Source organism: Lynx rufus, unplaced genomic scaffold (assembly GCF_022079265.1).
Source record: "Lynx rufus isolate CCGP_SWC_20201006 ecotype Redwood Valley unplaced genomic scaffold, mLynRuf1.p SCAF_8, whole genome shotgun sequence".
Taxonomy (NCBI): domain Eukaryota; kingdom Metazoa; phylum Chordata; class Mammalia; order Carnivora; family Felidae; genus Lynx; species Lynx rufus.
This window is the reverse complement of record NW_025814896.1, coordinates 138,553,374-138,580,341: the sequence shown is the minus strand read 5'-3', so window position 1 is coordinate 138,580,341 and position 26,968 is coordinate 138,553,374. Positions and strand designations below refer to the sequence as shown.

Here is a 26,968-nt window from a genome sequence, read left to right as displayed (position 1 = left end):
GAACACCCTCGATACCTTCGTAAGTCAGCCGCGAGCAGGCACCTGCTGACCCTCACCTGGGCTTTCCGGGGAGCTCTAAAACCTGCACCTTCAGGCCATGACCTGGCCACGAGGCCAAGGACAAATGTGTCAACACGTGAGGGCACAGGAGGACGGGCTCCCCGTAGCCATGAGATTTAGAGCCGCCTGCCTGGACAGCTGGCCCCACGGGGCAGGCAGGGACACATCCATGTCTACTGTCCTGCCCTCCCTGCCGTGGCTCCGGCCTTCGCACAATCAAGGTCTCACTGTTACTTATAAATGACTGAGTGACCGTAATGGTTTTTGTCTGAGTACGCAAGATTCTATTTACTTATACCTTGGTTCACTTAGACTCCTCATCCCTCCTTAGAGAACTTGGGCCATAAATACTCATATTTGGGAATTACCCGATCAAAACTGGCATGTGAAAACCACTTGGGATTTGACATGAGATCCACCTACGGTTGAACGCTCCATCCATCACTCACCCGTACGTGAGCCTTGGGAAAACCCTGTGGAATCCCAGAGCCTCGGTTTCCTCCTTGGAAGTTTGTCCGATGGTTTATTTATAGCAAAATCGACCTCCAGGATTAGAGACAGTATATATGAAATATGCTCGATGTTATGAGTTTTATTTATGTTCTCAGAGATAACTGAATTGTAAGAGAATCCTGACAGCACGTGGGGAGAGGCCCACGTGAGCTACGATCCCGTCTGCGAATGCATCCCTAGCGTGCAAATGTGCACACGGCCGTGGGAAAGCGCTGTGTTCTCGTCCGAGCTCTTTCATAAACTTTCGAGGTGCCCCTTGTTCAGAAAGTTTACCTCTCTGCACTTCATTAATTCAATCAACAGTCATTTTACATGTTTATAGGTTTAGTCACCTCAAAAGAATCCATTGAGACCATGGATTTGAAAGTTCTTGAAAATTGTAACATAGCTATGTTTTAAAACGATGTTTTATTTATTTATTTGTTTGTTTGTTTGTTTGTTTATTTATTTATTTATTTACTTATTTATAAACAGTGTGAGCTGGGGGAGGGGCGGAGACAGAGAGAATCTCAAGCAGGCTCCACACTGTCAGCACAGAGCCTGATGCGGGGCTTAAACTCACGAATTGTGAGATCATGACCTGAACAGAGATTAAGAGTCAGACATCTAACCTGCTGGGCCACCCAGGCACCCCCGATATTTGTATTGTTTTAAAGAAGTGTTTTTCAGTTGGAAATTAAACACTTTCCTGCTCCCGATCACAACTCTTCTTGTTAAAATGAGCGGAATCAATTTCGTTATCTCCAGTTCCGTCCCCAATTCCGTTATCTCAGCAACCAGCCTGTCCACACTTTGCTGGGGAAACGGTAACGGGCGTCCCTGGTGACATCCCTGTGAGCTCAGATAACGTCCTTTAGGTTGTCGTGTCAGGCGGTTGTTTGGAAAGTATATCGTTTGTTTGGTCTCTGTGTTCCTTGCTCTTTGAGTCTGAATGTTTTAGCCAATGGGATGGCAGGCAAGGGCAAACCCTGGACGTGTGTCGACCGTGTCTCACGCGTAAACTGTGTCTCACGCGTAAACTATGTCTGGGGCGCAGTCTCTTTCCCTTAGCCTCGGTTTCCTTCTGTTCCAAGCTGTGCAGCCCATATAAAATAGGACTATGCCTGGAGTACCTTCTCCAGTGGGCATGGAGTAAGTTATGGCTACTGCTCTCCTCCTTTCTAACCATGATCCCCACCAGAGCCTGAGGTCCTTAGAAGCAGGAGTTTCATTTGATTTTTATTTTCTTTTTTCTTAGTGCCAGACACACACAGTGCCTTATTCACAGTTGGCGTTAATTATATTTTGAAACTGAATTTTCTTCTACGATACCCCATGTTTTAAGATTAAGAATACTTTATCAAATTATAAAACATTCATATTTATTATAGAATTATTAACACACACAGATAAAAACTAGAAAAAACATCGAATTCCTCCGGTTAGCATCCGTTTTCACTTTTGTGTGTATTCTTAAGGGTGATTTTCCATTAACTTTTTTACATAGTGTATTAAAGAGATCATGACTTTGCTGATGATAAAAAATTATTTTAATTAATACTATGAATCAATATTTAGGATACTTTCAGTGTTTTAAAGTTTTTTTCTCAGTGTACTTGAGAACATTGATTTTATTTATTAGAAATAGGTTTAAACATTTTTAAAAAGTTTATTTACTTTGAGAGAGAAAGCAAGAACAAGCAGGGGAGAGGCAGAGAGAGAGAGAGAGAGAGAGAGAGGAGAGACGGAGAGAGAATCCCAAGCAGACTCCTCCCTGACAGCACAGAGCCTGTCTCAGGGCTTGATCTCATGAACCATGAGATCATGACCTGAGCCAAAATCAGGAGTTGGACACTTGGGGTGCCTGGGTGGCTCAGTCGGTTAAGCGTCTGACTTCAGCTCAGGTCATGATCTCGTGGTCTGCGAGTTCGAGCCCCGCGTCAGGCTCTGTGCTGACAGCTCAGAGCCTGGAGCCTGCTTTGGATTCTGTGTCCGCCCCCCACCTCTTTCTTCCCCTCCCCCATTCACGCTCTGTCTCACTCTGTCTCTCAAAAATAAATAAATGTTAAAAAAAAGATTAAAAAAAAGAGTTAGACACTTAACGGACTGAGCCACCCGGGCGCCCCCTGGATTTAAATATTTTTGATCAGAGATTCCGTTCACATTAAGAAAAACCCCAACCAACCAACCGAACAGCATGCGAGTTGTGCTTAATCGGGGCTCCTCCAGAGCAATGGTACAGGTTTTGCCTTGGGTAGCATCTGTTTTGACCCTTTTATCACATGCCAGGATCAAAAAAAAATTATATTTCTCTTTTACTGGAATAAATTTTCCATTTGATTTCTCACTAGGTTTATTTCGTTATGGTGGTGAAAACTTGAGAGGCTTAAGAAAACAGAAGGAAGAATTTACCCAGTGATACATTAAAAAATGCAAAATAAAATTTAAGCCATGAATCCAGATGTTGAATTATTCCATCCTCTGTTAGACAGATAATAACTCTCTGAAATGTACCAAAGAACATTTGGAATGCTCTCGTGGTGCATTTGGTGGTTTTGTTTTGGCTTTGCATTTTAGGATATAATATGAACACACAGATCGCTTCTGATTTAGAGGCATCAGGACAGGTTGCCATAGTGACAAGTTCCAGGTGCAGAGTGTGTAAGGGGATGAAATGATAATTGTGACATTTTTTTCTCAAAGGCTTCAAATATCAAGCATAAAGTGACTGATAAGTGTGCTATGCTATCAGTAAAAAAAAGTGCCTTAAATTTGCTACTTTTTGGCATATGTACTCATCAGTTTATAAAATGGTCTATGGCCCTTTAGAGATATGTTCTCTGTGTGTGTGTGTTTAAAGTTTATTTATTTATTTTGAGAGAGAAAGAGCACGAGTGGGGGAGGGGCAGAGAGAGAGGAAGACAGAGAATCCCAAGCAGGCTCCAGGCTGTCAGCACAGAGCCTAATGTGGGGCTTGAACTCGTGACCGTGAGATCATGACCTGAGCTGAGATCAAGAGTCGGGCGCTTAGCAGACTGAACCACCCAGGCGTCCCCATTGTGTGTGTTTTATGACGATGTTATGTACGACGAGATGAGAGGCAGAGTCCTTTCAAATGCATGGTCCACACCGCAAAATTGTTGAGCATTCTGTGTTAAATGTGATGGGAAAACAGCAGGCTCTGTCTGCCTGTGGAGCATTTATGTTGTAGCCCTTTGGAAAAGCAAGAAAAAAAATGATATCAAACAACGTCTGAATAGAACTTGTGTCTGTTAGTTACTAACTCTTTTCCTTGAGATATATGTAAACTTTGATATCTGTCATTATATATTAAACTGTATATAAAATATGTATATCTGAGTGTCACCTCTTCTGATAAAATCTTAACGTCTATGAACGGAGACATCCAGCCGATGCGTGTCCGCTGAGAATCTGCTATCCCGGCTCCGATCTGGGGATGAAGCGCTCAGAATCATTTTGTCTGGAGACAAATAACCTGTAGGGTCCTTGCCCTTGGCTGGGATTAGAGCACGTCTCTAAGTGGCAAGGCTTGTGTCTTCCGCACAACGAGGTGCTAACGTGTTCCGGCAGGTTCACGGTGAGGATCATGCTGGCAGTGGAAGAAACAGGGCGCTGGTGAGGGAAGTGGTGGGTGGTCAGGTGATGCCTGGCTGTGCAGGTGTGAGCGACTTTGTGGGGTGCCGGTGCGTTTTCCAGCCCGAGCCCCACTCTTGCCCTGTGGCTGGGGGCTGGCCCCTGCTTCTCCCGGAGGAACGCCATCCGTGTGGTGTCACTTCTCATACTTCTGAGCTTACGTTGCTGGCCTGTTGTCAGTTTTTTTCCAATGCCGCGTCTTCGACCCGTTCACCAGTCACCTCTCCCAAGATGCGTTGGAATCGCCCAATCTGGTCATTTCTTAGTGTTTTCTGTTTTCGGCAACTATGCTGGCTATTTTATTTATTTGTTTATTTATTTATTTTGAGAGAGAGAGAGTCGGGGAGGGGCAGAGAGAGAGAATCCCAAGCAGGCTCCCCACTGTTGGTGCGAAACCCGATGTGGGGCTCGAACTCACAAACCGTGAGATCATGACCTCAGCAGAGACCAAGAGTTGGACACTCAACCAACTGATCTACCCAGGTGTGCTGTATGCTGGCTATTGAACCATTTTTTTTTAACATCTATTTATTACTGAGAGACAGAGAGACAGAGTGTGAGCAGGGGAGGGGCAGAGAGAGAGGGAGACACAGAGTCTAAAACCGGCTCCAGGCTCCGAGCTGTCAGCACAGAGCCCGATGTGAGGCTCGAACTCACAAACTATGAGATCATGACCTGAGCTGAAGTCAGCCACTTAACCAACGGAGCCACCCAGGCGCCCATGTTCAAAAAATTCTTAACTCAATGAGCCTGGGCGTTGTAGGACTAGAATTTGGCCTGAGAGACAGACAGAGAGAGACTTGGCCCTCTTGTCACTTCCCGTCTTCAGTGTTCATGTTGTTGAAAAATTGGAAGTTTCAGAACATGGTACGAATTTGGGTGGAGTCATAAGAAAATGGAAAAACAAAATAAAGAGTGGGTGATTTTCAGCCCATAGTTACAGAATAGGAGTTATGTATCATGGATAAATGTGTGCTTATTTTCTTAAAAAGAAAAGGAAAAGATTCGTGTTCTATTTTGTTTTCTGGTTTTCTTGTCATTATGACCACCCCATCTCATGTTGTGCTTCGAACATTGATTGAGGATCAAGTGTCCAGGGAACTCGGCCACTTCCCCTTACAAGCTCCCTGCCCTACATGGTCCCCGAGTTTGGGAAACAGTGGCCCTCATGCCAGACAAGGTCAGATAAGAAAAGTGAGTAGTTGACATGTTTCTAGCTATAAAACGAGTGACAAACAGGGAGGCCGTTTGAAAAGTAATCATAGTGATGGTTTATATCAACTGGCACAAATCATATTTAAATGGCTTAACATACTTAAAAAATGCCAGGCGCAGGGCGTGACGCATTTTCCGTCGCTTGCAGCTCCTGCTGGAATCGCCGTGTAAGGATCTTGCCACAGCCAGTGTATTCGCAAACCCGCGACAGCGCTTTGTTACCGTTGTGTGCGTTATCGGTCAGTCCGTAGAGGGTTTTCATTTAATTAACGTTGCCAGAAATGCCAATAAAACCAGGGCATTTTTGATCTCACATTGTCTCTGACTCAGGGTTTTTGTGACAAAATGAAAACCAGCATTGATTCTTTAATTGATTTTTGAAATTCATTGCTTGCCCGGTCTCTTTACCGTTTTTTTCTCTTTATTATCTTCATACCGTTTTGTCACTACGGCGAAGTCCTTTATTGCTTCTCTGAGAGACAAGGTTCATATTGATCAGCGCTAGAGTCTCGAAAGCTAAGTGTGAGTCATCGATAATGCTAAGTGGGATATGGCGAATTAAACATTAAGTCATGACATTTTTAGAGAATGACATGGTTCTACAAAAATAAGGCTCGGGTTCCTCTATACGTAGGAGAATCATTTGGATTCGAGCACAAAGGGGAATTTTTCCCTTGAGATAGAGAAGATGCTTTATCTTCAACTCTATGTATATAACGCTCTTCATTAGTAAGACGGAAGGTATTGAAGATGTGTTTTCATGTATTCTTCACTGAGACGCTGTTGTTGAATTGATGACAATTTTAGAAACCGCGGTTAGGGACCTGGAGGAGAAGTTGAAATGGCTTCCTTCCTGTCTAGAGAAGGAGGAAGTGGAGGAGGACGGGCGGGTTAGAAGAGGCGTAAAGCCCCAGGGATCTAACGCACAGCTCAGAGACTGCGGCCAGCGACGTGATCTCGTTCACCCGAGAGGAGATCTTACGTGTTCTCGCCACACGTTCAAAGCAGGTGTCTCTGCGAGGCGATGTGCTCAGTAACTTGACCGTGGTCACCATTGCACAGTGGTACTCCTGAAAAACCACGGCGTCGTCCTTCCTAAATGTCCACAATTGTTACTTGTCCGTCACACCTCCGCGAGGCTGGGAAAGGACACCAGCAGGTGCAGGCCAGTGTCTTCCATGATGCCTTTCATCTCGGAAACATCCACGCTCGGCTCCTGGGCTGAGGACCCTCCTGATCCCCTCGGGGCCTGCCCGTCCTCGAGCCTCTCCCAGCCCCATGTGAGCGGTGGGCCCCCCCTCCCAGGAAGGTAGGGACAGGGCGACTTCCCCCAGCTGCTGTCTCCAGCAGTACCGCCCCAGGCATGGGTCTGACTGTGTCCCCAGCTCCCTCCGGCTCCCGGTGGGTCCCGGGGTATCTCCGATGTGTCCGTCACCCTTGTCACCGTGCAGGGAAGGGAGGTCAAGTTCAAGGAGATGCTCAGGTACGTGTCCTGTTTCTCAGCAGCCGGTTCTCGGCTGTTCGCTTATTAGCGTGTTTTCTCATCCACCGGTCGCTGGCAATGCGAGCTGTTACAGAAAATTGATTTTCAGCAGATGGACAAACCTCTTACTTGGAGACATCTCCTGGGACATCTCCTGGGACATAGACGAGAACAGCACCAGGATTTTGCTTGGGACAAACTCTTAATCAGCAGAGGTACCTCCTGTGGGGTGAGAGCAAGGAATTTAACAGAACTTTGTGCCCAACTTGTAATGCTTACGTAGCAGAAATGGGCCGGGGAGAGGGTTTTCCTGCATTAAGCGAGGTGGTCCCCTCGGCTGTGAGCCCAGCCCTGGAGCGAGGGCATCGCGGCCAGTTTCTCCCCTCTCTCCTGCTGGCCTCGGGAGGGCGGCTTTTTATCAAAATGTGCATAAGCCACTGCAGTCGCAAAAGGAAAGCTTTTTGTTCATATTTACTTGGTTTTCCACATGAGTTATAGAGATGCCGTCTCTAACTTTTAACGTGTATAAATTATGTTTCATTATGAGAACTTATGTGGTCAACTTACAGTGTGTGGGATGGTGCCAAGCAACCTGGAGGTTAGGCTTGTGAAACACAGACGCGGCATAGATACAATGTTCAGACACAGAAAGAGCATTTAAAATTCCCGTTTCTGCGAAAGCTTAATGAGAAACCTTAATTGACTGCCTCTACCGCACCCCAGGAAGGTACTTTTAGGTGAATGTGTTACTTAGTTACCCAAAATTGACAGCCATCTTTTGGAGGAAAAAATATCTCCTCCCGTGGGTATGTTGGAGAAAAGAAAATCAGAAGCAGGAAGAGGAAAGGAGCCGGAAAGCCCACGGGCACTTTGAATCGACAGTGACTTTGTTCGGGGGCCTTTTCTCTTGATTCCACACATCTCCTGTGAACCCGGGAGCTTTTCCCCTAGAGAGAGCCGGGAAGAGAAATGGTAGGTACCTGTAACTCAGAGCCGAGGGCTGCTCTTGAGGTCACACGGAGACGCCGTCCGTGAGGCCGTGTGATGCTGGGTCAGTCAGGTCAAGGCGAGCTCTGGATTTATTCATCATCGTGGCTTGTCTACACTGGTATTGAGGGAGGAGAATCTGTGGCAATGCAAAAAAAAGTTCTACAAATAAAATTCACATTTTCTGCTTGTAAATAGAATGAGTGGGGGAAAGGCAGGCCTTTTTTTGGAACTTGCGATAAATCAAAAAAGGAAAGTTGTACCTCACGTTGAAATGCCGTAAATTTCACAGATTGGTAAATATTGTGGGCACGGAATGCACATGAGTTTGAACAAACCATGTGTCTATTTGGGACGGAGTGAAACGCTCCTAAAGGTCCTTCGGTTCCACCCTCTGAATCAGAAGCCCGTGTGAAATTCCGTCAACATTCTGTGTTGCCACCGTCCCAACGTGTGTCCTGAAGCCCGAGCACCTGCACCTGACCGGTAGGGCTGCGTCAGGCCAGCAGCTGGCTCCGTGCCCGGGCGGTCCGTCCCTGGAACATGCCGGGTCTCTGGGATCCTAACGTCCGAGCAGAAAGCACCCCGGCAATGATTCTTTCCCAGTCCTTTCATGTTACTGGGGAGTAAGTGGAAACATCTCTGCTTCTGTCAATGCCGCGGTTCGTGCTGATTTCCCCCCTTGCACTACGCGTGTCTAAAGCCGATTCCAGATATCCCGGGAGGGCGGGCTCTGCATTCAGAGCCCGTTGAGTTGCACAAGGCTCTGTGCCAAGTTCAGACACAGTGGGACGAGACTTTGTCATCCGACACGAATGGCTGCTCTCCTGCCTGCTACAGGAAGGCTGCAGGCTGTGGAGACGAGGCCTGCTTTGTGGTCCACACAGTTTTGCTTGCTCTGCCTCAAGCCCTCGAAGGATCAGGGGGCCCACTTGCGTCTTCTGGGTGACAGGGATCTAGTCGAGAGCTTCATCCGTACGTCCGAGGACTGAGTTTTCTCCTCCTTTCCAAGCGGACTTTTGTCACGGCAGCAGCATCTATCTCAGGCAACCCGTGTGTTTCTAGAAGGGGACCCCTCAGCGGCTTCTGGTAATTTTTGGAATTCTGGGATGGGGGTCAGGTATGGCTCCTCTGGACGGGAGCAAGTTAGGGGTGGCCGTTTGGGCCTGGAGACACGTCTAGGACCGCCTCTTGGTCGGTATCTCGACGTCGCCTGTAGGTCAGACCGCTGCTTCAAGCCCCAGAGGAAGAGACGTCCCCTTGTTTCCTGAATGAGCCCATCCCCCATCCTTCTCCCCAATCCCTCCACTTGTGAGGGCCGCCGCGCTACAATTTCTGTCTGCCTTGCCTGTGTCGTTGATCTCTCCCTCGCGCTCTCCAGTCAGCAGAGGTGTCTGCTTTGAGAGGTCGTCCCGGCCGTCGGGCACGGACCGACGTGGATCGCTCCGTGTGAAGTCTGCTGCGGCTGCTTCCGTGTTGGGCGTGCCACACCAATGGTCCACACGAAATCCTTCCGCTTTCTCTCTCTGGCTCCTTGGTGGCCCTTTGAGGCACGGCTGCCACCCCGGTCCCCCATAGCTGACCATCTGCGATGGGTGGATTCGACGATCCTTTCTCACCTGCTCTATCCTTCGATTTTGATTTTGACCCTGCCCATCAACCCCTCGGTCATCAAAAGCCTCCGTTCCATTGCATGGCCTGACACTCTCCCGTCCTTATCAGCCTGTTGGCCTCTCCGTCTTGGCCCACCCCCGAGCGAGACCTCACGTTCTGTCGCTGTGGCCCTCCTCTCTGCTGCTCCCCTCGCGGGGAGTTTACCCTGATGGCCGAGATCATTTCAGTTGTGCTGACCTCCCCCCCCCCCCCACCCCGTCCCCCTGCTGTTTCCAAATGCCATTTTGGTCCCTTGTCCTTAATGGAACCTTGGATGACCTCAATTCTTCTAGGCCCTCAGAGCACATAGAATGTTGTGATTTTTCGCGAGCCTCTTCATTTCCACGTAGATGTCCCCTCAAATAAGACACGTCCTGAATGCCGCTCAGTTCCTTCGTGTCTCCGTCAATGGCACCTCTGTTCTTCCTTGAAGGGGCACCACTTGGCCAGTGCTCCTTTCTGATGCCCTGTTTCCCGAGTCTTCCCTCTGGCTCTGCTGCCTCAGTGCTGGTCGACGTGGGTCAACTCCTGGCTTCACACAGTTCCCCTGACTCTGTTTGCCTCTGCGCATGTCTTCCGGTTTAACTATGTCACTGCTCTTTCCAAAACCGTTATCGTCCTTACCCAAGTCTGACCACTTTTGTGAAACCACCTTTGACCCCTCCAACCTTTGGTAGTTTTTGAAATCCTGTATGACTTACTCTGTATGAACAAGATTAGTATATGTGGTTATTAACATTATACCTTAATTATTTGCTGTCTCACTGGGCACGCACTTCCTATTTGTTCATTAGTCCCTCAGGAGGACTGTGGAGAGCACGCCCTGCCTTCCCCCTAGCCCTCAGCAGTGACTGGCGGAACCCAGGGCACATAGTAGGTGCTCAAAAGGTAACTGGTGGTTGGCTAACATTTCACATTTTCAGGAAATAGACCCTTGAAATGAGGATCGACATTTATTTTCTGTCTCTTCAGCTGAAATCTCTGCCCATCTTTCGAGAGGAGCCATCTGCCCCCTTTTCCTCCATCACGCCTGACTTACTGAGGACCCCCGTCTAGTCTCTTGCGTGTGTTGTCCCCTATTTTGTTTCCTGGCTTCTGGTTTTTAAAAACTCCACCTTGAGGATGACAGCGAATCTGCGAGGGAGGGACTCAGCAGGAGCAGGTGCATTTTGTGGAAACATTTTCTTATCTTGCCTGTTCTTGATTCTTCTAAGAGATCGTAGTGATTTTGTTATCATTAATATTTACTGAAATCCTGCCATTTCCCCAGTGAATAATGTTTTTAAAAATTTCACCCATTCTCCCTCCCCCCACCTCCCCTCTGGTAACCATCTGTTTGTTCTCCATACTTAAGAGTCTGTTTTTTGGTTTGTCTCTCTTTTCCCCCTTTGTTCATTTGTTTTGCTTCTTAAATTCCGCATGTGAGTGAAATCATACGGTATCTGTCTTTCTCTGACTGGCCTATTTCACTTAGCGATATATTCTCTAGCTCCATCCATGTTGTTTCAAGATTTCGTTCTTTTTTATGGTTGAATAATATTCCACTGTGTATATCCCTTTGAATGTGTTTTTGTATTTTGGGGATAAATGTCCAGTAGTACAATTGCTGGGTCGTAGGGTAGTTCTATTTTTAACTTTTTGAGGAGCCTCCATACTGTTTTCCAGAGTGGCTGCACCAGTTTGCATTCCCACCAACAGAGCACGAAGGTTCCTTTTTTCCCCACATCTTCACAATATTTGTTGTTTCTTGTGTTGCTGACTTTAGCCATTCTGACAGGTGTGAGGTGGTATCTCAGTGTGGTTTTGATTTGTATTTCCCTGATGATGAGTGATGTTGAACATCTTTTCATGTGTCTGTTGGCCATTTATAAGTCTTCTTTGGAGGAATGTCTGTTCGTGTCTTCTGCCCATTTTTTAATTGGATTATTTGTTTTTTGAGTGTTGAGTTGTATCAGTTTTTTTTTTATATATTTTGGATACTAACCCTTTATCAGATATGCCATCTGCAAATATCTTCTCCCATTCAGTAGGTTGTCATTTAGTTTTGTTGATTGTTTCCTTCACTTTGCAAAAGATTTTATTTTGATGTAGTCCCAGGAGTTTATTTTTGCTTTCGTTTCCCTTGCCTCAGGAGACATACCTAGAAAAAAGCTGCTGCGGCCGAGGGCAGAGAGATTACTACCTGTGCTCTCTTCTAGGATTTTTATGATTTCAGGACTCACATTTTGGTCTTTAACCCATTTTGAGTGTATTTTCACGTAGGTGAAAGAAAGTGGTCCAGTTTAATTCTTTTGCATGTTGCCGTGCAGCTTTCCCAGCACCATTTGTTGAAGAGACTGCCTTTTTCCCATTGTATAGTCCTGTGTCCTATGGTTGAAATTTAATTAACTATATAACTGTGGGATTGTTTCTGAGCTCTCTATCTAACTCACATATACGAGCTGTTCTGCGCATCTACGTGTCTATTTCTGTTCCAGTGCCATACATTAAATCTATAGATTGCTTTGGGTAGTATAGACATTCTAATAATATTTGTTCTTCTAACCCCTGAGTGTGGAATATCTTTCCATCTGTGTCATCGTCAACACCTCTCATCAGTGTTTTATAGTTGTCAGGGTACAGGCCTTTCACCTCTTTAGTTAGGTTTATTCCTAGGTGTTTTATTATTTTTTTGGTGCTGTTGTAAGTGGGATTGTTTTCTTAATTTCTCATTCTGCTCCTTCATTGTTAGCGTGTAGAAATGCAGTGGACTTCTGTACATTGATTTGTGTGTCCTGCGGCCTTACGTTTTTTCTTATCTTGCTCGCACTCGATTTTTCCAAGAGGCCATCGTTAACACCTTATCATCACTATTTACCAAAATCCTGCCGTGTTCCCAGGAAATAATTTTGGTATCAAATGTAAGTATTTGGTTTAAAAACTCTCCTTTCCTTCATCCCAGAGAAGAGGAGGAACGCACACGATGTGCGAGGGCGATTCATTGTTACGACGGATATTTAAAAAACAGCCTAATTTCAGAGTGCTTTTCTACCTGGGCTGAAATTCCAGCTGAAGAGCCCTTTCTGGTGAGATTTTCATGGTGTTACCTTTTACCCCCACTTCTGGTCTCTTAGGGAATTTTATTGAATTATTCGTGACGTTTTCTTTCTGGGTCTATTTGAAGAAGACTGGATTGTTATTCAAAACTTGGAAATAGGAACTGAAGTGGGGATCAAAACAATCACTGACATGTGTCGAGTTAACATTTTTTTCCTTGTCAATACTATGGATGACAATCAAGGCAAGTCACCTCGCCTACGTGAGATGTCCCTACTCCGACCCCACAAAGTCACAGGCAAAGCTGATGATAAGCGATGTATCCTTTACTCTTTCTGCTTAGTCTCCAGAAGGTATTTTGGGCAGAAGAGAGTGGAAGTTACAGGTGGGGTAAGCCAGAAAAGGCACGCACCGGGTCAGGGTAACACAGGGGCTGCGGAGCGGTGTGACGTGTGTGCTCCTAGCGACCCTGATGAGTGGCGAAGAGTGAATGCGTCCTTTTGGGTTTGTGTTTCTAGCCCCGTGCTTCTGTGAAATGTTTTATGTGTTTCTGTATTTTATGTATTTATGGTATTTTTAAAGGAAGTGACTAGGTTTTTGCAAATAAGTTTTTGTGTTGAATCTTAGAGACGGTATGAGGACTTACGAATTGCTTACCACACGCTTTCAGTGATGCTGCAGGCTGCACTGAACAGTTTTAGTGAGAACAGTGATCAAATGCAAATCTAGAAATATCTCACTGATCTCTCATTTTTAAGCCATGCTGAGTTTTGCAAAAGCGATTTTCCATCTATGCGATGCCTCTGTAGTTAAGCCACAATTTCTTCATTTTGAAAATCCTGCCTCCCGATGAACCAGCCATCATTTTGCACACGGCAAATCCCTTTGCTGTGTCGTTTGGTGTTTCCAGAGAGGACCGAGCTCCCGGGCTTCTGTCTGTTCGCAAAGCGGCTCCCGCTGTGCTTTCTGGGGTCTCCTGTGAACTTTGTATGGTTTTCCCTGCCTTCTCTCTCTGTGGGAATAGAAGTTCCTCCTGTTGCTGTCTGCTTGCTTGCTCCCGACCAGCTCGTGGGCAAGAGGCAGAGGGAAACTTGCTGGAATTGCACCAGTGGACTCCCAGGGGGGACACACTTTCCCGCGGGCAGAGCACGTGAACTTGCACACGTGGCCTTGTGACGTCATATGACGTCAAGCGCTGTTTTGGGCATTCTAGATCTCAGGTCACGGAGGGCGTGCTCTGAGCCCCTGGATTCCTGTGTCCTCTGCTCCTTCTGCCGTTGTAAAGGTGGCCGTGCAGACCCCTTCTCGCAGGCTCGGCTCACCAGCACCAGAGGTATTGTCCTGAGGTTCGTTTCCTCCGAGAGCAAATCTGTTTTTAGCGGTGCTGTTGAGGTATAGTTTACACCCACGGGGATCCGGGGGTTTTGACAAATGGACACAGTTAGCGGCGAGCAAGAGAGCGCGGCAGGCTTTCCACCCAGACGAAGGAGCTCCATCCTTCCTCAACTTCCCCGCTTCCAGAATTGCATCCTTAAATTTCCAGGTGTTCGGCTGCTCCGAGTGGCCAACTTCTGCCAACCCGGGCAGACAAGCTGTGATTTTCTGCAGCCAGAAGCAGCAGACGCAGGGGACCGCCGCCCCCCGTGGACAGAGAGTCGTCTTCCGTCTGTCCTGCCCTGGCGCTTCCAAGGACTCAGAGCTGCTTTTAATGACCGTAGTGATCTCTTTGGTTTTATGATTCCGATCGGCGGGAAGAATGACCCGAGTCTCCACGTCATACCGTTCTTCCTTTGTTGGGCCCATTTTCTCTCCTTTGTAGAGACTGAGGTGTAATTTACGTACAGTGACCCTCGCCTTTCCAGCGGGGTGTTCTAGGAGTTGGGGACACACGCAGTCATGTAACTGGCAACGTAGTCCAGTATGGGGGACATCAGCACCCCCACTCCCGCTTGTCCCTCGGTCCCTTGTAGTCGACCACCTGTCCTTTCTCCCCTCCCACATGACTTGGCCACCACCCGTGGGTTTTCTGTCCTGAGGTCCTGCCTTTTGCACAGAGTCACAGAACAGAAGTGTGTGTGCGGTTTGTTCTCTTGGGAGTGTGTTTTCCACTTACAGTGATGTGTGTGGGATTTGTGGGGTGAACCGATCGGGCGGTGGCCGGCGGTCTGGGCCGTGAGGGGACTCAACTGAGGCAGAACAAGGGAGATAGAAGTTTGTTGAAACGTGCTATCAGGGAGCAGCATCGGGACTGCAAAGGGGAGGCTGTCTGCCAGGAGGCGGTGGTCGGGAGGGGGGTTTCTAGTGAAGGGGGGAAAGTGAGGAGGCTTGGGGACGTATGGAATTCTCCTTTTCTGGTACCCGGGCCTGGTTGTATGTAGCCCATCGGTCAGCTGGGACGTATGGCTGTTTCGAACTGGGTCGCCTACTGAGCGTGTTGGCTTTCAGCCTGGCCGTCATCGTGGGCCCTTCTACCTTACTCAGGTCTCCACGGCTCAAGTCTGCTGCCTGAAGGCAGCCTCTGCGGGGCTCATCTGTCTTGCAGGTACCAACCAGTGGTCCCTTTTCATTGAGTGGTATTCCATCCTACAGATGCACCGTTGTGCGTTTGTCCATTCACCAGATCAAGGACATTGGGTTGTTCCCAGATGTTTGCAGTTTTAAAAAGAGCTGCTCTGGACGTTGACGCACAGATTGGGTAAATACCCAGGAGTGAGATTGCCGGGTCTTGGGGTAAAAGCATATTTAACTTTGCTAAATAAAGACCGACACAGGTTCCCTAAGCAGCTGTGCCATTTTGGCGTCCCACTTGTTCCTGATACATTTTTTTCTTTATGTATAGTTAGATCTTTATTTATGTATAGTTAGATTGGATGTGTCATATTTGTGAAGGATCCTTGTGTCTGTTTTCGAGAAGGTTATTAGTCTGCAGTTTTCTCGAGAAGGCTTTGTTTGTTTTGATATCAGGCTAAGGCAGGCCCCATAATGTGTCCCCCGGTGGTGCCTTCTCATGATCAGGCTGGGGTTTTAGAAAGAATGCCATAGAGGTGAAGTGGCCTCCTGGTATCATATTGGGGACATTCATGTGATGTCCCCAATAATGGCAACCTTCATTCCTTAGTGACATAGTGTTTGTCAGATTCTCCTCTGTCAACTTACCATTCATCCCTTTCCTACTCTGTGGTGTTGGAAGTGAATCTCTGAGTCTCACCTCCAAAGGAAGTAAAGTGCGAATTCACCACCACCTCCAGGAGGCAAAGCTTAGTCTACAAATCTGTTCTTTGGAGTTCTTCCACAAGGAAAATTTGTTTCTTATCTCCGATTTGGTTGTTTATTTATTCAAGCATTTATTCGTATTGTGATGGATTCCTGTCTATTTATTTTCTGCTTTGGGCTGTAATTCAGTGTGGCATTATTTGTTGTTCTCATTGTTCCTGTTTTGGACTGTAATTCCTTCAGCCCGGCTCCCGGTCCCTTTAACACATTGCTTTGACGTGTTCTGTTTAAGAGCTTCCTTTTTTTCTGTTACTGCGAGTGCCTCCAGGCCCCTCTTGTTTTCCCTGCCCTTGCTGTGGAACCAGTCATGTGTCCAGGGAGCCTTGGCTGTGTGCCCTCAGGCCTGCCGCACCTACTCTGATCCAAGCCTGAAACGTTCTTACCCCTGTCTTCCTCCCACGCTCTGCCCCAGGGAAGCCAGCACTCAGGCCCCGTCTCTCCTTGGCAGAGTCTGTCTGTCCTTCAGTTCTTGGCTAATTGGTTTCCCCGTGATCCCAACTCTCTGATGACTTCTAGAAAATTGTAATTTCATACATCATCTCACTTTGTCTTGTTGTTGGGATAGGAGAGACTCTCTTTCCAGTTCTTCACATTCCAGAGAAAAGCTGGCTCATTTTTGATATGGGACGTGTTGGGGAGGACGTGATTGGTGGTGAAACCTTAGAGTGACCCACGGGAATCCGTGTATGAGCTGGGTCTGTGGGTCCCAGTCTCCAGCTTGATCCCTGAACTACCGTTGAGTGAAGAATCCAACAGACTGGGGCTGGGTCCTGAGGCCAGACGAGGGGAGATTTTCTCATCCGTGGTGATCCGTGGGCTTCATTTGTCTCCGTCTGGACTTGCAGGCAAGGCCAGAGTAAAGGTGCACCTGCCATTTCGTGGAAAGGTAGCTGGCCTTCCAGCACGGGCTGCCATGTTTTGGCAAATCATCGTCGAGTGCACTGATATCTCCAGGGGACTAACCTTTGTTGCAAACTTCAGTTCCCAGGGTTTGGTTGTAGCTGAGTGTTCTGCTCCTGAGGACCTCTGTTTATGGCTCAGAGAGAAAAGTTTCAGCTGCTAACACTGATGGTTTCTATTTCAGGAAGACAATTCACGAATGTCTTTTAAGAAGAGGTTTTCCTTAAGACACAGCACAAAGGAAAAAGGTATGTCACGTAGATGTGGAAGAAATAGAAATGTGTGTATTCTGTAGTAATTCGGCCATGGGTGCGGGTACTTGAATGATCCTGTTGTAAATGGCTAGTCAAGTTTGTCTCTTGAAATATAGTTAAAATATGCAGAAGATATTCGATAGGTCTTACTTCTTGCCCACCATTTCCTTCTGCCCCCCCCAAACCCAATAACATCACCAAATCTTAAATTGTTTCCTAATTTTTTTCATAGCTGTTTATTTATAATTATAATTTTTTAGATTTGTGTTTTTAAAAGTAGTTTGATGTATATGATTTCCTGATGTAACATGCTAGCCGTGAAGAGTGGGAAATGATATATTACTGTATGAAATGACATAATGCTTGGGAAATGCTTTGCAAAGTGTAAAAATCCTACGGACGTATTAACTACTTGTCTTTTCGTCATGTCAACTGGGTATTTTCCAGATGAGGAAACCGAGGCATAGAGTGGGTAGGAGTCCTTTCCAAAAGGTCACGTGTCATTTCCTGTTTCTGAATTGTGATGTAGCAGGACTCCGACGGTGTGCCTTCTGGGGTCTGAAGGTCTCGGATCTGTGGGCAGTTCATTCCACAGCCACGAATCGTGCCTCGGATCTTTATCAGTAACTACTGTGCTCTCTGGGTGTAATTTAGTCCCCAAAACAAACCACCTGCAGCCCTTTGTTCCTTTAAAATGTGGCGATTCCACGGGGCGCCTGGGTGGCGCAGTCGGTTAAACGTCCGACTTCAGCCAGGTCACGATCTCACGGTCCGTGAGTTCGAGCCCCGCGTCGGGCTCTGGGCTGATGGCTCGGAGCCTGGAGCCTGTTTCCGATTCTGTGTCTCCCTCTCTCTCTGCCCCTCCCCCATTCATGCTCTGTCTCTCTCTGTCCCAAAAATAAATAAACGTTGAAAAAAAAAATTAAAAAAAAATAATAAAATGTGGCGATTCCAGTTCCTGAGACAGGAACGCCTTCTGAGGGTACCTCACAGTAGGGATTACCTAGCACTATTTCCCCCGTTCCTTCCGTGGACCCACGTGGAAGGACCCAAGCATCGCTCCCCCTGCAGGTAGACAGAGGGGTGTCGACTGCAGGGGAGGCCGGAGGGAGCTCTGCTGGCTCGTAGGGAGTAGGGGAGCCCAAACTCCCTGGTCCGGTGGGCCGGCTGTCACCATCCCATCTCACTGGCTGACTTCTCTTAGCATTACTCATTTTTAACATAAACTAGCTCTCACGAGAGCCTTGAAGGTTCAAGGTGTGGGGGTGGAGAGCACCGGGCTCGTGTTCGGTAGAGCCACTACGGAACAGAGGGGGCGGTGTCTGGGGACCAGCAAGGCTGGACCGTAGGAGCGTCGGTGGTTTTCAGGCTCCATGACGGTAGTGAGGTTCTTCGTGTCAGCTGACTTTCTGTACGACTTCCCGTCTGTAGGCTGGGAGCAAAATCAGTGAGGGACACAGGCTGGCTTGGAACCCATTCTACCTTATTCTGTTTGGGGGTTCAATTTAAAATTTTCATTATAGGGCCGCCTGGGGGGCTCAGTCAGTTAGGCAACTGACTCTTGATTTCGGCTCAGATCATGATCTCACGGTTCGTGGGTTCTAGCCCCATGTGGGGCTCCGTGCTGACAGTGTGGAGCCCGATTTGGATTCTCTCTCTCCCTCTCTCTCTGCCGCTCCCCTGCTTGTGCGTGTGACCTGTCTCTCAAAATAAACAAATAAACCTAAAAAATCAAGATTAATACATTTTCATGATAATTGTATTTCCACGATTGAAATCTCTCAACAACAATTTCTATTGGATGTCAGGAAAACAGAAACTCCCCTGAATGTTCAGGAATGGCTACCATTTGATTTTCTATGGTTTTTGATACCTTAAGAGAAAAATCATATTGAGTATGGTAAGTGCCAACAAGATAATCGGGGAATTTTGTTTTGTTTTGTTTGGAAGAGAAAATGGTTATCTCCCAGATGCTAAAACTGGAAGGTGTGGCATCCACGAGGGCCCCAGATCGCCACCTGGTGGCCAGAAGGGAACCCCCGGGCGCCACTCATAAGTCGGGCCCAAGCGTCCCTTCGGGTGTGGAATATGGGTCTGAGCCACTGTGTCTCTTTTTGTTATTTGAATTAAAAAATTTTTTTTAATATTTATTTTTTAGAGAGAGAGAGAGGGAGGGAGGAAGACAGAGGATGAGTGGGGGAGCAGAGAGAGAGGGAGACACAGAATCTGAAGCAGGCTCCAGGCTCTGAGCTGTCAGCACGGAGTCCGACGCCGGGCTTGAACCCATGAATCGTGAGATCGAAATTGGACCGAAATCGGACACTTAACCGCCTGAGCCGCCCGGGCACCCTTGTTATTTGCTGTTTATTTGAAGGATGCTCTTTGGGTGACAGTTCATGACAGGGAGAAGTCTCAGCGAGCAACACCTAACCTGTCTCCCGCTGCCAGCCCCTCCTGTGCCCTTCCCCTGCGGTCAAGGTCTTGAGTACTTTAAAAAAAACCCTATTAAGTGCTGCAGGCGTTTATTGAGCCTTAAGTATATGAAATGTATATTGAACCATCTGCTTTAACGGCGCTTTAAAATTATGCACAGCTTCCAAAATACCTTCATAGACATTTCCTTTTCCTTTTTATTTCCATTTCAATCCCCTTGCCAGGTGATAATCCTCATTTCACAGAGAACAGAATGACTACCTGTCTTGTCCTCGGTGACACAGGTGACAGAAGAAACAGCAGAAATTCAAGCAAATCCTTTTCTCCTCCCTCTACCCCGCCCCCCACCCATAGCCCATGAGGCACCGTGCTGGGTGGGCCAGCTCCCCCAGGGGACTGGCTCTGGTCTGCGGTGGGTTTACCCCTGACGCCAGCCCCGGGTCACCTGGTGAGGTGGCTTTGAGTGATTTTATGACCCCTCCAGTTTGTTTCCAAGTGACCAGGTTACCTTTGGGCTCCACTCAATAGATGTGTGGTTCAACAACAGCTTCAAGGTCTCTGGGCGGTTTTTCACCCGAGTACGTTACACAGGGCTGTTGGAGTTAATCAGCCAATCTGAGGCCACCAGAAATTGGGACTTATTTGGGAGAAGGGAATGAGCCCATTTCATACCTCACTGAAAAAATGTCACCTTTCCCACCGAGTGCTTGTGGCTGTTAGTGGCCGTCCGTCCTATCAACTCCCGTGCAAGCAGGTGCACGAAGCCTTGGCCTTCTGGCCGGTTCTAACCCTTGCTCCCAGAACAGCGCAGTGCCTGCCTGCATTTTGTCAGAGTTTGCACGTTTCGTTCTTCTGGGGGAATGAGGCCGTCTGAAGTCCCTGAGTTTAATTCAAGGTGATAATAATCTCATTTGTTTTATCTCACTGGGAGTCATTTTGGGCTGTGTTCTGTTGCTGTTATCTTTGCTTGTTTTGAGAATTGGGAAGTAGAGCGATATTCAAAGTGAAGGAACAAAAGAATCCGAAAAAGAAGACCGGTGTCTTTCCACTGTGGTTTTTCAGCCTTGTTACTTTGCTTCAAAGTGTTCACAGCTCCAGGGGCAGTGAGGGAGTGAGCACAGCGCCGCTCAGCGCCCGGGTGCCTGGCTCAGACACCTGCTCTCGCAGCCTCGGTGAGACGGGGCCCCTCGCCTGGTGCTCGCCTGGTGCTCCCCCGTGTGCCGAAGTTCGGCAGCCACCGGGTGACGCGTGGCCAGGCCAGACTCTCACGCTCTCCGGAGGCTTCCTTGAGTGTCTTTTTTTTTTTTTTTCTTCCTATGATTTTAGTCAGTCTGGAAACTTAGGAATCATTTAAGATACAATCGTAACTTACGGATTGTCATTCAAAGAGCCACTAGCGGTTGGTGGGGACGGTGGGACCAGCAGGCGGGAAGGGCCTCCCAAACCGCAGAGAGCACGTACCCCAGGCTTGCCTTTTGGATCGACACATTTTTGGTTCACAAGTACACTGTGACTTTCTGAACTGTTCTTAAACGTGGCCTAATTTCATAGCCTCCTTTGACTTGTGATGGTACCCTACCCTGCCCTGGAAAAACTAATCACGATGACTTATTTTTAAAGTTTCATTTCACTATCTTTGGGTAAAGCTAGGGGACTGACTTGCCTGAACCAGGCTGCTGTTTTATGACCTTGATCAGAGCGACCCCGCGCAGCCCTCACAGCCCTTCCCATCTCCCCACCCCTCAGAGGGTCCTTCCCTGCTTTTCTCTCTTCCTGTGGGTGGCCAGCGGAGAAGCCCTCTGCTCCAGGAGCTGTTGCCAGTTATCTACCCCATAGTGTGAAGTTCAGTGGCGCCCAGCTTCCTTTGTGCTTGGAAGCCATCTTAGAACGAGCTGACTCTTGGGAAGGGGGTGGGAAGGAAGTGACGGGGCTCTGACGGTAAGGCCGCGTAGGCCTGTGAGGCCAGCCCTGGTCTGTAGGGGAGGATGCTAACCAAGCAGAAAATGATTCCACTGAATACACATCTTATTTGACCAAGGATAAGGAAGACTGAGAGAGAAGCAAGTGGTTGGCTTGGTGTTCGGCCCCCGATTTGTGCTTCCCCGTTTACCCGTCGGCGCGTCTACGTGCTTCTGTGCGGTCTGAGATGTTTGGTAGGCAGCAACTCCACGAGTGCCAGGCTTTCCATTCTGTACGTTATGAGTGCTGTTGCTTGAGAGGTTTCATTTTTTGGCACATTCGTTTAGTGATGTCCTGTGATCTTTTACGCAAGTATGAAATGACGCTTAGTTCCGCAACGTGGTGCACAGGGGACTGAGCGCCAGGCATCCAGAGGTAACTCTGGACCTGCTGTGTCGACTCAGATTGGCCCCAGGGGCCCCAGAAAGAGGCGGGTGGAATTGGTTAAGAGGAGGTGCTCCCTCTCGGTTGGGTTTGAGTCGGGCTGAACTGTGAAATCGGAGTGTGGTTCGGCTCCTTCTGACGGCTCTTCTCGGCTGATGAGCGTGTGCAGAGAAGCCGCCCCGTCCCTCCGTGGTGCTGCCTGTGCTGAGGCTGCCTGGAGGGCCCGGGAGGGTGGCCGTGGGGACAGCTGCCATGGGGGGCGAGAGCTCAGTGGTCCCTTGGGCTGTGCAGCGGGATTGACGTTCATTCACCGGGGGTTGCTTGAGTTTTGAACCCAGTCTTTGCCTTCAGACAGGACTAGGTCCAAGTAATCCTAGAAAAAATTGTTCACTATACTTTTTTCTCCTTAGATGCTTTCCTTACCGCTAAACCTAAGTTGATTCGGAGAATCTAAGACCCCTCCTTCTTGGGCTAGCAGAACTCGATTCCCGTCTGGTATTTGGTCAACAGTCATTCTTGGGAGATACTGTGGTTTGGGTCCAGACCACTGCAATAAAGCAAATACTCCACTAAAGTGAATTCTGCAATACAGCAAGTCAGATGAAGGTTTTGGTTTCCTACTGTGTGTAAAAGTTACGTCTACACCACACTGGGGCCTGTTAAGTGTGCCGTGGCATTATGTCTAAAAAAACCAGTGTAGATACTTCAAGAAATACTTTATTGCTAAAAATGCTATCCTCTGAGCTTTCAGTGAGTCATAACCACAGATCACCATCACACATATAGCAATAATGAAAAAGTCTGAAATATTGAAAGAATTACCCAGATGTGACGCGGAGGCACGGAGTGAGCCAGTGCTGTTGGAACAGGGATGTCACCAGACATGCTTGACTCAGAGTAGCCACAAACCCTCAATTTGAAAAGAAAGAAAGAAAGAAACAAACAAACAACACCCCAGTGTCTGCAAAGTGCCATAAAGGAAAGTTGCAACAGTGACACGAGGCATGCCTGAATAGGAAGCCCCTCTCCGGCTTTGTAGGATACGTAACCTTAGCTGATTAAATGATCTTCCAAGTTCATAAAGATGTCTTGGTGTTCATAAAACAAGTTGAATTTGTGTGGCGCCTTTCTCCATTAGCGATGGGAGACTGTGCCTTATACACAGGGGTGCAGGGAGAGGGGCCATTTCCCTGTTTTCCTGAGGGCCACGAAAACAGGGTGTCCTTCCTTCTGTTTGTTGACATCACTTCTCCAAGATGATCTTGGAGAAGCGGTCATGGCATAGATTGAAATTGATAAGAGAACATTAATATGTAACGACCTAAAAATTATTTTTAAAATATTTGGGAATTGATAAGGAGAAGCAAAGTGTTAACCAGAGGAAGTGAGCATTCAAATGAACCTTAATCGCTTCGTCGGCCATGGGCGCGGGGGGAGGTGTGCCGGACGGAGCGCGCTGGGGTCGGGCGCCCGCCCTGCCCCTGGTACCCGTGGCATCCGAGCAAGTAACTCAGACTCTTTGAACGTTATTTTGCTCATCTACGGAATCGAGGGCACGTGGCCCCGTTGTGATGTTCAATGAGAAAAGTGACATAAAGGTGTATGAAAAACTCTAAACTGTAAACAGACGTAGGGCAATTCTTCATCGTGCGCTCTCATCCCTGGGAGCTTCCCCGAGCTCTGCAGCTCTGTATGCATGTGTTGTGTAGAGGCACCTGCGTCTCCCGGCCTGGCTGAGGGGCCCCTTCCTGCTGTGGCTCACCGTCGTCGGGATCCTGACTCGGTGGCCAGCCATCTCCGCACACCTGATTTCGACTGGTCCTCCGGGTGGCATCTTCCGGTCTCTGTGCACCAAGCGGATGCTCGGGATGAAACCCTTAATATCCCTGTGCGGTCCAGGAACGCATCTCCCCTGCCTGCACCGTATACTTTGCTTGAATTTCTTGGCAAATTTCACAGGAATAAGGCCTGTGGCATATGTGTCGTGGTTTCTTTCAAACAAGATGCTGACACGTGTTCATCGGCAGGAAGAAAAGAATAATTAGCTTACAACATGGTTGGAATTTAGTCTAGGAAGGGACCCGAAAGATCCAGTCTCCCCATTTCCCCTGCAATTTCTCTTCTGAGGAGGTTCCACTCCCGTCACCACCCGGGTCTTCTTTTTTAGCTGTGAAAGAGAAGGTAAGGACAAAGTCCTTGGTTTTCAATCTTTGAAAGAAAACATGGGAAAATTTTATAGTGGAGACATCTGGCAGGCAGCACCGGCCTGAGGGGTCAAGGTGAATACCACCAGTGATAAATAATGTAGTAGATGTCTTGGTGTGAGGCGGTGAGAAGGGCTTTGCTTCTCTCTAGTAGCGTAGTAGAATAGTAGTATTCCTCCAAAGCCAGGACTCCTGTCTATTCCTGATAAAACATCAGCGACACCAAACCGAGGGACATCCTACAGAATACCCAACCGGTACTCTTCAAGAAAAGTGGCACGGTCATGGAAAATAAGGAAGGACCGAGAAGCTGTGACAGTTTGGAGGAGACTAGGAGACGCGGGGACTGACTGCAAGGTGCTATTGAGAACTGGATCCCGGGACAGCAAAGGGATATGAATGGAAACACTGGTGAATTCCAAATCAAGTCTGTAGTGAAGCAGCATTGTCTTACTGTTGGTTTTAGTTTTTATAAACGTACCGTGGTTGTGTAAGATGTTAACACCAGGTGAAGCTGGGTGAAGAGAGGATTGGAGCTCTGTCAGGATTGGAGAGTGAAGTTGACACGGGTCATTACCCTGTGTGGGAAAGACGAGGCCCAAGGTGTGGTCTCAGGAGAAGGATAGAAAACAGGGTCGCTGGATGGGATGGGGCTATAGAGCTGAGAGGCCAACACTGGAAGGTGTGTCTCGAGTGGCCGCTGAGATCCCCAAGGACAGTGACGGGGGCTCTGTTAGGGGGACAGAGGGGCTGCAGGCCGGGGGGTCAGGAAGGGAGGGCCATAGCCACTCCAAGGAACATGGGTGGGAGGAAGAGTCTGATGACATGGGCTATGAAGAGGGAGGAGGAAGGGCTGAAGGTCTAGAAATGGCAGTGAGGAGCGAGGAGGACCCGTCCCCTCCTCCAAGCATGCGGGAGAGACAGCCGCCACCACCTGGGGACACTGCGGGGGAGACTGTGTCCTCAGGCGGGTATGACTTGGGTAATCTCTTCTGCGGGGCACTTTGAAGCTTCTGTACCTCTGAGCCAGCAAAATCCACCTCTGGAAGTTTATCCCAAGGCTACAAAATCAGACAATTTCTTATTCCCCGTTGCCACCCTTGGCGTGAATTACAACTTCTAACAGCGAGTGGCGGGTCTGTGACTCCAATTTATTTCCATTTTGGGGGGCTTTGCCCTGCTTTCCCAATTTTCTATCATAAGCACATTTGAATACCGAAAATTAAAATTATTTTAAGAGTAAAAATGTCTATATTGGCTGCAGGCGGGCTCATTAGGTTAACCTGTTTGTTATTCCGGGTCGCCAGGGGGAGACGCGTCCTTCAAGCCACTATCGGAGACGCCGTGAATTCAAACTATTTTTTGATTTAACTTGTAATTCCCTCTGAGGACTTGGAAAATGCCTTTGCTACTTTATTCGAAAACATTCCAGCCCACAGAGAAATCAGACGGCTAGGTAATCGTTACAGAATATGAAAGTTAAATGCTACCTAACTCTGGGCTTCTAACTTATCGCGAGTGAATTATACCTTAAACCCAAACACTGGATTTATTTTCACCAATTTGAGCCTGACATCTTAATTCATAACCAGCAGCTGCCGTGTATTCCGGCAGTCACAAAAATAAGTGCAAACGAACAGGAGTCTTCAAGGCAAGCGCTGACGGCTCTACGCACGGCACACTCAAGTCACATTATGCAGTAAAGCAGACGAGTGATGGCATTCTTTGTGGACGAAGGTGGGGGTCTCTGTGAACTCATCCAGCTGTCGTGGTGCGTCTGGTTCCCGGTGGTCTCTGACCGCCTGCGATGTCGTCGCAACCAGCCTTCTCCTGAAACTCCCGGTTCTCGTTCACTCTCCTCTGCCCCGATTTTCAGACTCCCCAGCTGCTGCTGTTGGCAGTTTAATCTCCCCAATCAAATCTTGTAACAGCTTCTCGGATTTCTTCCTCCAGCGGCTGTCAGCAACCCCAGCCGCTCTCGTATATCGTTTTCATCCTGCTCGCCAAAATGTCAGGCCTTCAGTCTAGCTGTTTGGCCCCGGAGTTCAAGTTGACTGAAACGCTTATTAGCAAAGGTATTTCTGTGTTACTCACGCCAGTGGAAACCTTGACACAGAGATACACTTAGAAGCACGCATCTGTAATGGAATAGATATTTTCATGCTATGTGCGTGAATCGGCAGAGACTGCATAAATCTCCAAATCCCTGAAGCCAACGCAAAATTTCCAGATAAGATGTTAAATGGGGCAGATCTGCAGAAGCTGGATTGCCTTTATTGACGTCGTACCGCGTGGATTAGCATGTTATACCTTGCAAGCGTTGACATAAGTCATACGTGTCTGCTTTTAGTGTTTTTCATTTTAGACCGAGTGTTCTATTTTTATTGCTATTTACTCTTGGGGTTTTTGAAAAACAGCTGCTGTGTAAGTCGAGCTGGTTTACGTTTTCTGGTTGTTCGGAGGGTACACCCAACGCCTGCATTTTACGGTTTACTGGTGTAACCGGAGAGACTCTGTTACCTCCTAAATCTTGTGTGGAGCCAGGGAAACGCCACCTATGCCCCTGACTGCCCTCGATGAAACCGCATGAGGAAACAGTTGAAGAGAAAAGAACGCCGTCACCAAAGGCCTTTTTTCCTCAGAGGAAGAAAACTAAGATCACAATTTTGCCAGTTGCCCTGTAATCTCAGAAACTACAATTTACGTAATGTTGGCATGACTTCCTGCGTAATAACGCGCGATTATCCTTTTACTGAAATTGGCTCTAAATTCTCTCAAAGCCAGTCACCATGGGAATATTCCAGCAATTCTTTTAGCTCTTACATCTAAATCTCATAATATGTAAACCCGTTGGTCCGTTGATTAATATCTGGATGTTTCTCTCTTTTTATCACCTCTCAAGACCCTCAGTGAGAAGAAAAAAGTGGTTCCGTTTCCTGGTAAGAGAGTGAATTATCGATGATCGCTTACGGGGTGTGAAT

At 47.8% G+C, this 26,968-nt stretch overlaps 1 protein-coding gene across 1 annotated transcript in view; it reads left to right on the top strand.

Annotated features, from left to right (window-relative positions):
• The window catches only part of DCDC2C (doublecortin domain containing 2C), an 83,302-nt gene that overhangs the window by 52,614 nt on the left and 3,720 nt on the right, over positions 1 to 26,968 (top strand). The window contains 1 exon segment of the mRNA XM_047069772.1: positions 16,938 to 17,001. Within this exon segment, the coding sequence (XP_046925728.1) occupies positions 16,938 to 17,001 (64 nt within the window).